Source organism: Strix aluco, chromosome 12 (assembly GCF_031877795.1).
Source record: "Strix aluco isolate bStrAlu1 chromosome 12, bStrAlu1.hap1, whole genome shotgun sequence".
NCBI lineage: Eukaryota > Metazoa > Chordata > Aves > Strigiformes > Strigidae > Strix > Strix aluco.
In genome coordinates this window covers 20,637,316-20,652,695 of record NC_133942.1, presented here as the reverse complement: position 1 = coordinate 20,652,695, position 15,380 = coordinate 20,637,316, and the positions used below count along the sequence as shown (strand labels likewise).

Below are 15,380 nucleotides of genomic sequence, written 5' to 3'. Positions count from 1 at the left end.
GGCAATACCACGAAGGGCACTGAACCAGTCTCTAAGGTGAAGCTGGAAGCTTGCTGGCACGGTAGCATCTCAAGGAAGACTGCCTGTGTAATGACAAAAAAACCCAGCAGCTGTGAAATTATCTAAATGCTTTGCACCTTTCACTAACAGTTGCTTTCTGTCTGGTCACAATTAGCAAGATTACTTCTGACCTGAGGATGGGCAGGTAGCATACTATCTCTGTGAGGCTCTTTGCTCAGTTAGCAAAGAAGATATGAACCACCCCAAATTATGCCAAAGCTCAGAAATCAAGGTAAGATTGGAGTTGGACTGACAGCAAACTAAGCTTGATACTTGCAAATGATAACTTGACAGTGGTCACAGTTTCTGTATGCTTCTGGCCTCTTTCTGAAGGAAAAATCACCTAACAGACACCACAAGGGTTTTCCCCTGGGGAGACACTATAATATGACAGGCAGTAACAGATGAGATTTTGCAAAATAGCAAAATCATGGATTTGAAACTCTAGAGAATTAGGATACATTTTTGGCCACAGACTTGAATTTTAGATTTTTATTCAAATCTTTTAAATTTTGAACTAGATAGGTTCAAATGTCAAGGGACAGAGAGACAAACTTGCAGATGAAGCCAAATGACAAATTAGGCACAAACTGATGGGAATGTGAGGGACCACTCAAACAAGCTACTGAAATAAGTAAAAGATTTTTCCATCCCTTGATGTTTTTCCAGAAGACTTTGCTCAGACACCAGTTACTAGGCTCCATGGCAAATTGGACAAGAATCTGTGACCTGCAACAAACAGAAGATCAGAGTAGAATGCCAAAAGCCTTTTGCTAGCCTTACAGTGTAAGAACACATAATCCGCAGAATCACTTTTGTGCTATGAGTAACATGCAAAAAACATCAGTCCTCCAGGTCATTAGAGAGCCATGGATTTTCCGCATTATTTTAGCCAACAGAAAATTCCTATAAATTACCTCTGGAATGCAAAGAAATTCTTTGTTTGCAAGCATAAAATGCATACTTTTCCAACAGAACTATAGGAGGTAATTTAATCATTGCAAATCTATGGGGAATTTTTTCTAAATACCACCCTGTGGACAATAAACACCCATTAAATCCTGTTGTTAACGTGAAAGCTAATTACACTGTTTCATTTGTTTTTATTACCAACGACTTGGTGTGTGTGTCAATAAACAGCACATTAGGTCTCTTCTGTTCCGTATAAAGTATGTTTTCTTGATTCAGCCATATACATACAAATGAGCCAAACAAAACAGCATACTTACTAGTTATTTGTTTTGTAGGCACTTCTAACTTAGTGCTCCTTCGCCCTTCTTTATCTTTCATCTCTAATACTCATTAAGCTGCAGTACAATATAAATACCACGTTGTGTTAACAGCACTGAACTTTGGGAACAACCTCCCAAATCTATTACCTATAAAAACCAAATACGTAAGTGTATCTTCACTGAACTGTGCAAGCTATGCTGCACTCAATTAAGATTGAAACGTAAAGCCAGGTTAGCATCTTCTGCTGTTGTTTGCTGCTACTGTATAAATAGTTCAAATGATGCTTGAAACCTGAAAGAAACTGCAGCAATTCAAGGACCAGCCGCCCAGGGAGAGCTGAGCGCTGCTGTCGTTGCTTCAGACCTTGCCATCTAACCAGTCCTTTTGACTGAACGGTGGACACAAGCAGGTCCCTTCAGTCACCCAATTGCCACATTGTTTTTGTAAAGATGACACTGAACAAGAGCTTATTACCAGTTTGGGCAAAACTCAAACTGCCTTCTGACTTTGAAACCAAAACCCAAACTATCCTTGGTTTCAGTTTCAGTTTCACAGCTCCAAGGAGGGAATGAAAGAGAAACTCCCTGGCTCTGCAGGATACCCAACATAGCAAGTAAGGTATGTCTGGGTCAGCAGAGGACTGCAGGAACTCCTGGCGTACCCACAGGTTAGGTATGAAACTGGGAAAGCCCTTGGCCTGAACAAGTAATGGTTCAGCAAATCTGAAGGTTTTGATAGTTAATCCAAATTTACTTCAGTAGATGTATCTGGAGGAAAAGGAAAGATTCTGTGAAAGTTCCTTTGACATCGGAGAGGATTACAGCCGAATTAATCTCTATGAACACTGAAGTCACCTCTTCCTTTTCCAAGCATCAGAGTTACCAGGAAAGGATATGAACTTTAAAAGTAACAGTCTCTATGGTGGGAGAAAACCAATACTACTGTATCCCTACCATGCTCTTTTTATGTAATACAGGCACATGTGCTTCCTGTGTCTGGTTTGGACAAAAAAGGAGTAAGCAGGGCCTTGGGGCTGCCATTGTAGAATCCTCTTACAGAAACTCTCAAAATCTCCCTCTTTTAGCCTACAGTTTCAAAGTCACCCCTGTGAAAGGGTCTATCTTACACTGGCCTTGAGGATCAGATAGCCCACAGATGGCACGGGGATCATGAGAAAGTAAGTCTTTAGCACCATTACCACAGACTGGAATTTTATCAGAATAGTTGATCTCTTTAGTATTTTGGCCCATGAGAATCTGAAACAGAAAGCATCTCTCCCACAAGCATGGACTGATTCATTTGACAGGCTGCCTCCAGCAGTGACCTATGCCAGCTCACTCCAAGACAAGAATCTTGAGACTCAGGACAACTGTAGGATTCATAAATGCATGCAGGGTAACGTAGGACTTTGGGGCTTAAAAAAAATGACACATCAACATTTCCACAAAGGTCAGAAAAACATCTTTCTTCTATGTATATAAAGACTTTTATATAGTTTTATCTATGACCATGACAGATTATTTTATTCAAACGCTGGTCTATGAGTATATTAAATAAACATTGATCACAATAATTATTTCTTTTTGGAAATCAAACAGTCCCAACTACACAGGAATATGTGGTCAAACGGGGGAACTCTTCAGCGGAACCCAGCACAAATGCTAAACGTTAAATGCTTCATTTCTCCAGGAAGTTTCTCTTGGATGACTACACTCAAGTGAAACAGAGAAGTTTTATTTTCTTTTTTTGCAAGGAACTAAGTGAACATTTGAACCTAATGTTTCGTTATCCTTCCGCACCAAAAGCAAGTTTGGAAAGTTGACTGTTTGAAGCTCCAAAGGAGTATCATTAAAAAAAAAAAAAAAAAGGAAAAAAAAGAAAACAAACAAACCAAATCAACAACAAAAAACCTTCAATTAATCCCTCCACAACTGGAACCACCACTGCCCTCTACAGTCTTTTGGGAAAATGCTGTTCACTGACCAGCGCAGAATGAGAGCTATTCTGTTAACAGACACACAGACGTATGTGCTGTGGTTTGAAACTATCCTAAGTTAAAAACTGATTTAAACCTAGAACCTTTGGCTACCGTGTCTTTACAATTTTATGATGAATTTTTAACTGCCTCAAACCTGTATTTTATGGAGCTGGCTAGGTTATCACAGCGATAGACAAATAAAAATTTGTCTCTGTGCAGAACTGCCTACAACTGTGCAGTGGAAGGCACCCCTGCTTGGCTGCCGTGTGAAGCACTTTGCTGGACCCAGAGCATCTGATACTTCCACCGACACGTAAAGATGGCCACATACACTGGGGCTGGTGCCAAACATCTAGCCTCAGCAGGAGCTGAATGAGGAGGCGGAAATAAACAGTTACCATGACGTACAACTCCGCAAGGCATCTAGAAAATCAGTCAAAACATGACCCCAAATGTGAAAAAAAAAAAAAAAAAAAATCCAGAAACAGGCAGGAACAGCAGAACATTACAGTAGTCCTCTTCGGAAATCTGACCAAGAGTGGGAGAGAACAGGGGGGAAAACAGAAAAACAGTTCAAATAATGCATTCTTTCTACTATTCAAAACCAGACATATAATGGTTTGTATCTCGCTGTAAGACTAGAACATTTTCTGCATGACAAGAAAGAGGGAACATCCTCCGTCAAAGTAGCAGCAGGCAACTTCCATATTAGGTCAACATTTCTGGGTTGTTATTCAAACCTAGCAAGACAGATCTAACAAGAGCCAGAAGCTGGCACTGTCCTATTCATCACAGTAAGTGCTGCGATGCCAAGCTGAACAATATAGTGGAGGCTTGGAAAAAAACATTCCCAGAGTCAACACAGTCTATAGCCCCACTTTTTGATCTGCGGACTCTTGGGAACAAAGCACAATTAAGCCAGCCTGGGACAGATTTCAGAAGTCGCTTTTTATTTTGCAAGCCTGTTTTTGCATATACAAATTATTTGGAAAAGAAATATGGGACAGCAGAAATGTGAAAATATCTATTTTGATGCACAGTGCAGACAGGGAGATATTTAGCTGTCTGATTTTAAGACACATTTGCTTGTTGTCAATGAGCTTAACTATTCAGTTGTTTAAGCTGGCCTTTTTGGGTATGCTGAAAAAACTAAGCAAAACGGTTGTGATGTTGGGTTTCAAGTGAGTGAAAGCACAGCCCCTCTAGTCCAGGTACGTGTCATGCTCAAAGGAACAAGTCAAGGAACACCCAGAGACACTAGCTTTCAAAGCTCAAATGCCAAAGCCCCAGGGGTTTGGTTTTGCAAGTGAAGCTCTCAGCATGCATCTCCACTAGTAAACTGCTCATTCAGCATTTCCATTAGATGGTCTAACAGGTTGAGATCTTAAAACCAGTAATTTCCTCTGAGCTAAAAACTTGGCAAAAAAATCTTTGGTCAGACCAGAAGCAGATTTGGTTTAGAAATAGATTAAGTTTATATTGGAAAGAAGGACTATTTATAAAAAAAAAAAAAAAACACACTATAAAGCAACAGCTTTATCAAGGCCAGATCAGCTTCTGCAGTTACTGGCTCAGAACTCGGGAGGCTCCAAAAGCATCTCTGCTCAGTTACACGGTGACAAACCTCCACTATACTCCCAGGGTGACCTCCTCCTAAGAGGTTCAGTGACAGATTTTTGAAAATATTAATTCAAAGACAGGATGATTTAATTTCCCTCTTAAAATACAGGGTTGGATCTGTCCTCATACTTGGGGATATTCCACCAGATTTTAACTGAGTATCAGGAACCCTTCCCACTCAAGCCTACTAGGAAATAATTTTGCCAGCTTTCATCGGCTGTAAGAGTAGACACAGCTCAAGGAGAAGACGTCCAGGACTATGGAATGGTATGATCACAATGAACATGGACACGCAATTTTCTCTTTGGCTTTGGAATCAGGCTAACCTTCCTCCAGTATCAGGACAGCTGGTCTGCTGCTGGAAGCTCTGTGCTAGTTTAAGGCAGCCTGGACTGAGATCAATGGGCTTGTCTAATGACATAACAGATAAGTGACATTCCTCCCCCAGTGCAGCCAGGCCCTGGAAGCATTGCAGGATAATGACAGAGAATCAGCTACACTGTGAGATCTCATGATGCAGAAAAACCCTGTTACAGACTGTACTGTTATAAAGAAACAAATGGAGCTAGAAACAGGCTACCAAAAAATCTGAATTGTGTTTTCCAGCAAAAAGCAATGCTTAAATTCTTTCAAAACCACATACACAAGCATCTGGAAAGGCACATACTTTACATTAGTGTTGGTGCAGATGATGTATTCAATCTCATCAGAATAAGGATTCTGAAATGTGAAGCTGCTGGTTCTGATCAGCATCCATTCCCGGTTTTTGGTACGAAAACGATACATCACAGACAGGACTTGACCTTTCAGTTTCACAACCTGCAAAACCATTTGGAAAGGTTAATAGAAGGAGATTGCTACCTGCTGTGCAAATGAATAGTGAACAGCAGTAACTGGTACGTTTTAAACTTGAATTGCAGAAAGCTATGGACACAGCAGGGAGACTCTTGATTTGAAGAAAATAAGCAAAATATGATTCATGTTTGCAGCTATTTCCTTCAGAATGAAATCCTCACGCTTTATCGTATAAAATGCCATTTTCCAGCCTGCATATAAGAATACAGATACAGGACAACCAACAGGTTGTGCTGTTATCCCAACAGGGAAGCTTTAAGAAGGTTTTAATGTGGAATGCTTATCAACAGACTGACAAAAACCAAACTGAGGATCTTTTAAACGTTTATATGTAAACCATAAAACCAAACATTGCAGCTGAAACAAAAACCCACAAGAAAAAACATTTTGAGGTTGACTATCTGCTTAGATATCTAGCTATAAAATTCATATATGTGATACACCAAATCACACATCTGCATCAAAATTTAGGATAATACTTAATAAAGATGGCTTTTTTGAGAAACCATACGTGGTTGGTTTGGGTTTTTTTTCCAAACACAAGACCATCTACGATGGCAAAGTCCTAACAAGAGACATTTACTTCAGGTTTTCGAAACAAGAAAGAGCGAGCTAACCTTTGAATGGAGAGAACACCAATAAGCCACTGTCCATTTCAGCAGTATTAATGAAAAGGGAGAGCAAATTCTTTGCTTGGACAGCCTATTTGTTTATGACTAGTAATTCAGATGTCTGGCAATACTCAGTTCAGATTCTGTCATTGGTAGCTGAAGTTTTGTTGAAGCCAGTAGCTGGGCATCAAATGAGAAATAAGAAGCAGCCAGCTAAAGAAGTACACTCAAAAAAATACTCGCACACTGGCACTGTAACTGCATTTTATGTGTTATCTAACAATCTTAGCCTAAGTCAGAAGAAAACTTATATGGTTTCATGTCATTCAGCTGGCACTTACCTGGGCTATCTGTGTTTATTTTTTTATTGCTTTTCCACCAAGCTATCTCAGGGGTGCCTCAGGGAAGGAAAGGGAAGGTCTACTGCAAACAAATGCCAAGTCTCATTGTGGATTCTTAATCCTTATCCACTGGAATTTATTTTTTATTAGCTATCTGCAGCCTGTATTCTCTAAAAGTAGAAAAACCATTATCCTCTGTCTTTATCGACAAGCAATTGAATTAGGAAAAATGCTCCAATCCTTTTTTTTCCAAAGGTCTGCATTTCAAATTGATCAATTGGATACAGGATTAAATGGAAAGAATGCAAATAGAAGACACAAAAAGCTTTAGCAATGCCCAGGGAAGTTCAAAATAATACTGAAGTAAATGTCTTTTGTTTTTCTAAAAAAATGCTTTTGCAGTTTGAGTCCAGTGAGCGACATTCTTTTATCAGCAATTTTCTACTACCACACCCAGGGTAAAAAACACAGAGCTTGTGTAAAAGTGTCCAATCTGAATAGCATCCTACTGGATATCAAATAGCTGTATTCTGGATCCTTTGATACTAAACTCTATTTGTTGATCTTGGCCTTGAGACTATCTTATTCTGGCCTGATTTTCCCACCCTGATGAATGAATTTATCTTCCCAAGGAAGTAAAAGCTTTGAGACTGATACTGGCAATTGACCAAAAACTGCAAAACCCTCCCTCCCTCCTCTGTTATGCACCAACCTGGTTCTAATACTGTCAGCAAATTAGAAATGTCAAGTTTTCACAGTTTTAGAAAAAAAAGAGAGTTTATTGGAAATCACAGTTACCTTTCTAATGAAAAGATTTCTAAGGCCAAACTAACAATAATAAAACAAACTGCAGTGATCTATTGTCCTGAGGTCTGAATTAAGCAAACACTAATTCTGTAATAATATATAAAGCATAGAGATCGCTGGTGGGAAAATCCTGAACTGTCTTTAAACAGTGCACACAAACAAGATAGCATGAAAAATTTCAAAGCTAATGTTTAACCTTTACTGTCTTACATTCTTTGGAAATAAAAACCACCTGGTGCATAGCTTAACTGTTTACTTCAGTCTTTTATTGCATGATTGAAATAACAGCCCCAATCATACTGCTACTGTACTGAACAAAAATATACCGAAAAAGGAATTGCCTACTAAAGAAACAGCACAATATTTTCATAGATTGAAGACAGGTCAAGTGAACAGGAACTTTCACTTCTAATCTGCATTTTTTCCTGCTGTCTTTTTGTATGACCTTAAGCAAATCATGTAGGTCCCTGATCCAGTGAATCATCTATGCACATGTCTAACAGTAAGTAGTGACAGTGAAGTCCCCAGCAACTGAGTTCAGGGACAGACCAGCAGCCTCCCATGACCTGATCTCACTCTTCAGTGAACACCACAGTAAGGACCAAGTCATTAACTTGAACGTTAGCTAGTCAGCCCTTCTGAGCCCCAGGCAATCACTTCAGAGACGGATGTTTGACATGTTATTATCCAGCAGCTCTCTGCCATTGTGTCTTGGATAAATTAGTGGAATCAATCATTTGGGCATTAGTGAAAAACAGCATATGCGTTCTCGCTGCTCTTCCTGCGCCGCTGATGTGATGAAGCACAGGTTCAGGGAGCTAAACCAGATGAAAGCTAGTCCCATGCAAAAGCAGTTAGTCCCTCAGCTAGCCTACCCGGCAAGTCCATCTGTGCTAGTATCAGGACAGTAGGAAGGGTGAGGAGAAAGTCAGGGAGGAGAGAAGTGGGAGTAGGACCTGACTCCTGGTGACAGCTACCCATCAGGTAGGTTCAGCTGCAGTATCACACCCCCAACCAAGGTGGGACAGAGAAGATGACTGGGTGTGGCGACCTGTTTCAAGCACCTAACTGTCACAGGCTCCTGCCTGCGAATCAACATCTTGAATTTAAAAACAATTTAAATTTAAAATTTCAAACAGCTGCTGTTTGAACTCAGTCTGTTCAAGGGACATGAAGTGGATGCAGAGTGCTCACATAGACCTTTCTGCTAGCTCAGCAGTGGGGCTGGTAGTCTCTGCTTGAGGGAGGGGGTAGTGAGAAATAGTGTAAGGTATTGGTACTCTTGAGTTATCTCAAACACTTCTGTAGAGATCATAACCTCTGTTTCACAATCTATCCTATGGGCACAAACCAGCATTCAGTTGTTTTCCCCAGAGAGGCTTTTCAAGCTCTGTTTTTGCGTGCCATGCCTGAATAAATAGTTGGCTATACAAATTATTTTAGAAGTCACTTCGTATCCATGTTCCACAGCTGAAAATACATCTCAGCATCCAACACAAGACAGATCAACAAAAGTTGCTTGAGCTATAGGCTGTTGTCAGAAAATCTGGAACCACTGAGATCATATGAACCTCAGCAATCGGTTAAACATACTACACTGTGCTTTCTAGTGCAGCATGGAAAGCCCTGAAAAGACCAGAAACAAGCAGAAGGCTTGGGGAAAGCACTCCCACTGTACGCCCCAAATCAATTTGAAACAATAAGCTTTACAACGATTAAATACCTTTGATATAGCTGATGTAAATGTGGCCTACTGTAAAAACAAATCCAGATCAGTAACTCTTTCCATATGTTGTTTTTCTGTTGTTACTTCTGTCTGCATTTCAATTCCTAATAGGGAGAAGGGCCACATTCTCTACTGATGTAAAGTGGTGTAACTCCATTAAAGTATGAAGCACATCATCTATGCTAGTAGAGAATTTAGGTCATAAACAATCCGGCATTACAGCAGGGTGTAACTACTTTCAAATCAACAGCCCATCTTGGAAGGTAAATACTTTTGGTGATCACTTAACACAGTGGGATCTATACAGGCATCTCCAAACCAGCTCTAACTGTGCAGTGAACACTCATTTAACAAAAAAAGAAAACAAAATGTATGATTAGGTGACTTATTTCTGAAAATGCAGCAAACAGATGCTGCAGTTTAAACTACCATTTATGCAGCTTAACTGATTAGTAACTGATCAACAAATTATTTTGTATCTTGCCACTCCTTCTCCCACATAACAGAAAAAATACCTTGAAATGAAAAATAAAAGCTACTTCTCTGAACAAAATAATAACAAAAATGATAAATAAACGGCAGAAGAAAAGAAGCAGGACGCAGCACCTGTTGGAAACTCTCCCTCAAATGGCTTTGATCTTCAGGATGGCAGAATTCTAAAATATCTTTCCCCAGAAGATCCTAGAATAAAACAAAGCTGTGTAAAAACTCAGACCACAACACAAATCCATGTGCAGATCTGCAAGGAAACCTTGCAGATGCTAGATCTACCACTCTTAATAGGACAACTCAGTTAATCAGGGATGAATCATACAAACAAGGTTTGTAGGCATCATGTCCAACATTATATTTGTACTGTTACACAGATACACGTGTTTATAAAGAAATTTTAAATGACTTTTTAAAATACCTGTGAAATGGTGTCTTGAAGAGACTGACATCCTCTACTACAGCTCATTTTATGGCACTAATTTTTGTAAAAACAGATACTATAAAGCTACCTAAAAATCAAAATAAATGGGAAAATCTAATGAGCATGTAATTATTTTTGCCTGTAAATTGTAACTGTTGAGAGTCAGCTGAGGGAGTGTGCTGGTAGTCAGGTGTTCATTTACTGTTCTACTCAGTTCTGTGACTAGTCTCCTATCCAGAGGAGCAGATGTAAGCCTAAAGGAAAATAGATGCCACAAACAACGTTTGCTTACTGTTCAATAGATCAGCAGAAGTAAAGATCTACAGGACTAAAACTCTCTCCAAGCACTGTTAACTTTCTATCATAGAAATGTCTTCACTGGAAGGCTGTGTAAGGTTTAAAGCATCTTGCTGTTAGAATTCTATTTGGATCTAAAAGGTATAAAAAAATATCCCACATAACAAAGGGGAAAACTATACATTTTACAGAGGCATGGAGAGTAAAGAAAAATGAATGGCATTTAGTGCACGACATAGGAATTATCAGCTACAAATATGTCATGTTTTGCTGCTTTTGTTTTTAAGTGGAAACAGAATTTTCTTCGTTAGTTCTAATCAGTCTCCTCATTTACTGGACTCACTGACCTGGGGCTGGTAGCCAATGACGCTGATGCACCTTGGGTCGACAAAGGTGATGACTCCATCAGAATTGTGCCTAGACAAGAACTCAGTTGGGACCGACATGCCATTCATGTCCATGCACACTGGAGAGCTAGTTACCTAGGACCAATGAATTCCACAGCATTTAGTCCACAGAACAGCCACCTTAAGTCAAAGCTGATTACATAGCTAAAGAATAAAATCTGTTGGCACAGTGTTAACTACTGAAGGAAGTCATAAATAAAATAATAGCATGAATAAATGACACGGAACAGCCTTTAGTCTAGTTTGCAGTGCAAATATCTCACCCTGTGGCATGTATCCAGGCTTAACAGCACAACAGGAAAGCAAATACCCCAGAAGTTCCCAACAAGGAGGGATATAGTAAGGATATAATTATGGCTGGACTCATCTCACTCTGTAGGACCACATTAAAATTTGGCGCCTTGGTTCCTCCTCTTGTCAACCAAAAATGAGAGACTTCCAGAGGACAATTCAACCCATGCATTTTAGGATGGGAAGGTCAATCTCTATAAATCATTATCAGTAAACATATCTAATAGGACTAGCTCAGACTAACACTCAGCTTTCAGGTTAGGGTCATCTGAGAACACCCAGAGAACCTGAACAAAGTTCTCCAGAGATTGAGGTAGGTGATGATACTGACCCAGCACGTGACTGCTCACAATATAAAAACACACTTCTCCTGTAAATGCTCCTCAAAGCTCATCAGAAAGAATGATGCATTTCCAGCTCTGCCTGAAACCCACGCAATCAGGCCACTTCATATTCATTCATTCCTACTGGGCCTACAAATGAGACCGTTGTTTTTCTTACAACTTTCAGAGCCATCTCTGTTAACAAGGTCCCAATGCAAAAGCAGCAAAATCTCATTTGTTGCTGTCTTAAAGCAGATTAGCCGGTTAACTGCATGCAAGATTTCAATTTGCTGTTACAGAGCAGAGTTTATAATTTGTGCACCTTGACTCCTTTGTGATTAAACCCATCCCCAGAGTCTCCTCTTGCCCTCCCTCATGTACCCTGCTGGCTCTTCTAACATAACAGATGTTTTGACACTCCACATTACTAATGTGATCTTGGAAATCATCTTTCTTTGGCATCTGTAACATATGAATCCCCGTAACTTCCTTAGCTCCACCAGTGGAATATATTACCCTTGACTATAAACGCATCATGCAATACTTTTGTATCTCTGCCATCACAATGGAGACACGCTCTGCAGAAGCGCTAACACACTTGCAGCAATGTGCAGGCTGTTCACCTCAAGTAAGATGGGTCTGGCACCTGTGTTCTAATGAAAGGGTCATTCTACTTTGTAAGAAGGAGTGATGCCATCCTAGCAGATGGCACTGAGTGAAGGCCAACGGGAGACCATGCAGGAGGCTCAAACATGTTCACCCATGGCAGAATTCCCAGACCGGGAGGATAAAAATTAGCCTCCTTGCTGCAGTGAAGGATATTCACCGCAACTGGTCTAGATCCTGTTCAGAACTCTCATCAGCAAGAGACAAAGAAAAAAACCGTAATACATCAGCTGCAACCGTCTGGACAAAAAGGAAGTAAAATTTTATTCTCACAGTTCCCTTCGCTGACATCACATCTGAATGCACACTACAGCACACACTGAGAATAAAGCTATTATTTGTGAAGTGCCTCTTGACTGCCTTATCTTCATCATTTTCAGAATAACTCCCGTCATCACAGTTTTTCAAGCAGTTGATTAGCCAGAGAGAATGAATGAAAGAATACGAGGCAGCAAGTCACTGGCTTTGGGAGCCACTTTAACCTACCATCTGCAGCACCTGTACTGCCATGGTTCTCACAGTCTAGAATATCCCAGCCCTACGCGCCCTAGAGAGTAGTAAGTCTGCACATGCTCATGCTCCAGGAGCGTCTTTGCTGCTGTTGTTGGGTTAAATACACATATACCAAAAATCACATTTTCATTTTGCTCTGGTGACATGTTCCAAACAAGTCTTGCCCATGCCAGGGGGGTTGGAACTAGATGACCTTTAAGGTCCCTTCCAACCCAAACCATTCCAGGATTCTATAAATCACTGGCTGCACACCAACACCAAGACACTTCGCGTTTTGGAGGCATGTTAAAAGTTACGGTGTAGTACCAGAACTTTGTGCAAATCCTTTACAACTAAAGCACAAGACTGACTATGCTTTCACAAGTAGTTTATATAAGGAAAGACTGGGATTACCTGAAGCCTTCCTATCGCCACGAGGCAATATTTACTGCCTTGTCCCACATCAGCATCTTCTTCTGGTATAGTCATTCCTAAAGTAGAAGATAACAAATACTGCTATAGTTAGGAAATTTGGATGAGTAGATATGCTGCTGGCCTGGTTCTATACTATTCTAGATGCTCTAAATCATACAAAATAACCTTACTGTCTTCTCTACAATTCAGGTATTATCTCTGAGTTCAGATCAGATGATCTTTCTTAGTCGTGCTTGATCTTACATACCTCTCATGCATATGCAGTACCCACAGCAGCAATTTTGGCTGCTGAAGATAAAGCAGATACAAAAATTCCCTCATACGCTGAGACAGACAGTAACATTTCCTTGAGCACTGCTCCGCAGCATGTCACTGGAACCATGTAGTCACTTAATATCGTCAGTGAATGCACACTACATTCAGTTTTCTTTGTGAATAATATATTATAATGAGCCTTAAAAACAAGGCATAGCCTAGATTATTCATTAACTTCGTGCTCATACTTAACAGCCGGTTCTACTTTTTTCTATAATGGACTAAATCTGGGTCGTTATGTTGAAAGATTGAAAAAATGTGGATGCTTTGCTAACAGTGTTTGTTTCAGCTGTGTAGCAGGAGTAACTGTTATAAACACAGGAATAATTTCAAAACATACATGTGTACTGTTTTCCATCTCAGTGTTTCACAAATAGGAACATTCAGATTAGCTCTGTTTACTTGCTAGCTGGCTAAGCTTTTAGTTAAGGCTATTTCCCAACTCCAGTTTTGAGATACCAATTTCCTGTGAAGTACTTGAAAAAACATCTTCCAAGAGTGACACTGCTGACTTATTTTAAGTGATTTGTAAACTCTTCCACAGACTTTTCAAGGAATTCAGTCACAACAGGGAGTGAATCACTTCAGAAGCACTTTAAAGCATTAATGAAACTAATTGCAAAGCAGCTATCAATTATGAAACAACTGCCACTTTATTCTCAAAGTTTGTAATTCCCAATGTAAGTCAATCTTTGGACCATGCAGAGGATGACAGCATACAACTTTCTTAAATGACGCCTCTGAAAAATAACTATAAATGCTGCTGAATGAACTGACATAGTCTCTGAAGTTATTTTGTATCAAAATAATTGAACCTTATCTGACAGTTTCTAAATAGCACTCTACAGATATTTTTCAGTTCCCATTGAGCTATAGAATAAAATAAAATGAAAGAAGAAACCCTGTGTTTTTGTATAATATATTCAAACTTTATTTGCAATGGAATTCACAGTTTTGGAGGTGTAACTTCATTTGCAGCCCCCAACAGATAACTGGGATTTTTTCAGGGGATCTCAAGAGCTTTACAAAGGAGGAACATTATTGTCCCTTCTAACAACGGGGAAATTGAGGTGCAGTACGAATTTCCACACCACACACTACAAGAGGTGGGCAAAACCCCCTTGTCTTCTACACAATGATCTTGCTATCCAGAGATACAAATTTGTCCCTAAATAACTCCTTAGCTTCTAAACTGATGTGATATCCCTCACCAAATGCTGAGATACTCCTCTGAAATGTTTTCTCAGAAGTTGTGTAAGAAGATCAAGGTGGCAGTATGTGACCTTATGAGTACATTTTAAGAAATCAATCATTAAACACATAAGTTAAAAATAACATTGGAAGGAATCAACACATGTTATTTTCGATTTAAACATTATTTTGTGCTTCCAATAAAGGTCCCTCTGCAGGTTACTAGGGACCCAAACTTTCACTTGAGGTCCTTCACCTGATTTAGAGCATCCTTGAAATGAAGATAGCCTGAGTTTACCCTCCCTGTGGGACCGTTCTGCACTGCCTGAAGTTTATCAGTTTATCCTTCAAGCAGTTAAATTACAAAGCATTGTTCTGGTATTTCCCACACCACTGTTCCAGTCACTTTTCTGTTACACATCAGGCAAACTACAAACAAGAGTCCAAAGACAAATAAGTCCCATGCTCTGAGACACCAGCATACCACGGAGAGCATAAACCACTGACATGAAACTACAGTTAAGGGATTCATATTACAGAAGTATTTTGTTTTCCTTCCTTCTGTGTTTACACACAGTTATTTCTTCAATACAAGACTTGGTAATTACCTAATGACAGCTCCAATGGGCAAAGGAACTGAATTTGGCTGCCTCTTGAGAAAAAGAGAGAAAATTACCCTGAAAAAGCAGCAGCAAACACATCTACTCAAAACTGTGTCCACTTTAGACAAAATTCTGGCAGACACATGTCTGCTATCTGCTCACATACACGTGGGGTGCCTGTAAGGGTGAGCTCCCAGAACTGAACCTAGACTCCTCC

General features: G+C 39.8%; 1 protein-coding gene across 5 annotated transcripts in view; it reads right to left on the bottom strand.

The window, feature by feature from the left end:
* Nucleotides 1–15,380, bottom strand: part of ARNT2 (aryl hydrocarbon receptor nuclear translocator 2) — a 104,880-nt gene that overhangs the window by 20,650 nt on the left and 68,850 nt on the right. For all 5 annotated transcript variants that reach the window (XM_074837365.1, XM_074837368.1, XM_074837367.1 and 2 more), the window contains 4 exons: nt 13,035–13,111; nt 10,789–10,923; nt 9,838–9,912; nt 5,559–5,710 (listed from right to left, as the gene is read on the bottom strand). In XM_074837365.1, the coding sequence (XP_074693466.1) occupies nt 5,559–5,710; nt 9,838–9,912; nt 10,789–10,923; nt 13,035–13,111 (439 nt within the window). The remainder of the gene's footprint in view (nt 1–5,558; nt 5,711–9,837; nt 9,913–10,788; nt 10,924–13,034; nt 13,112–15,380) is intronic.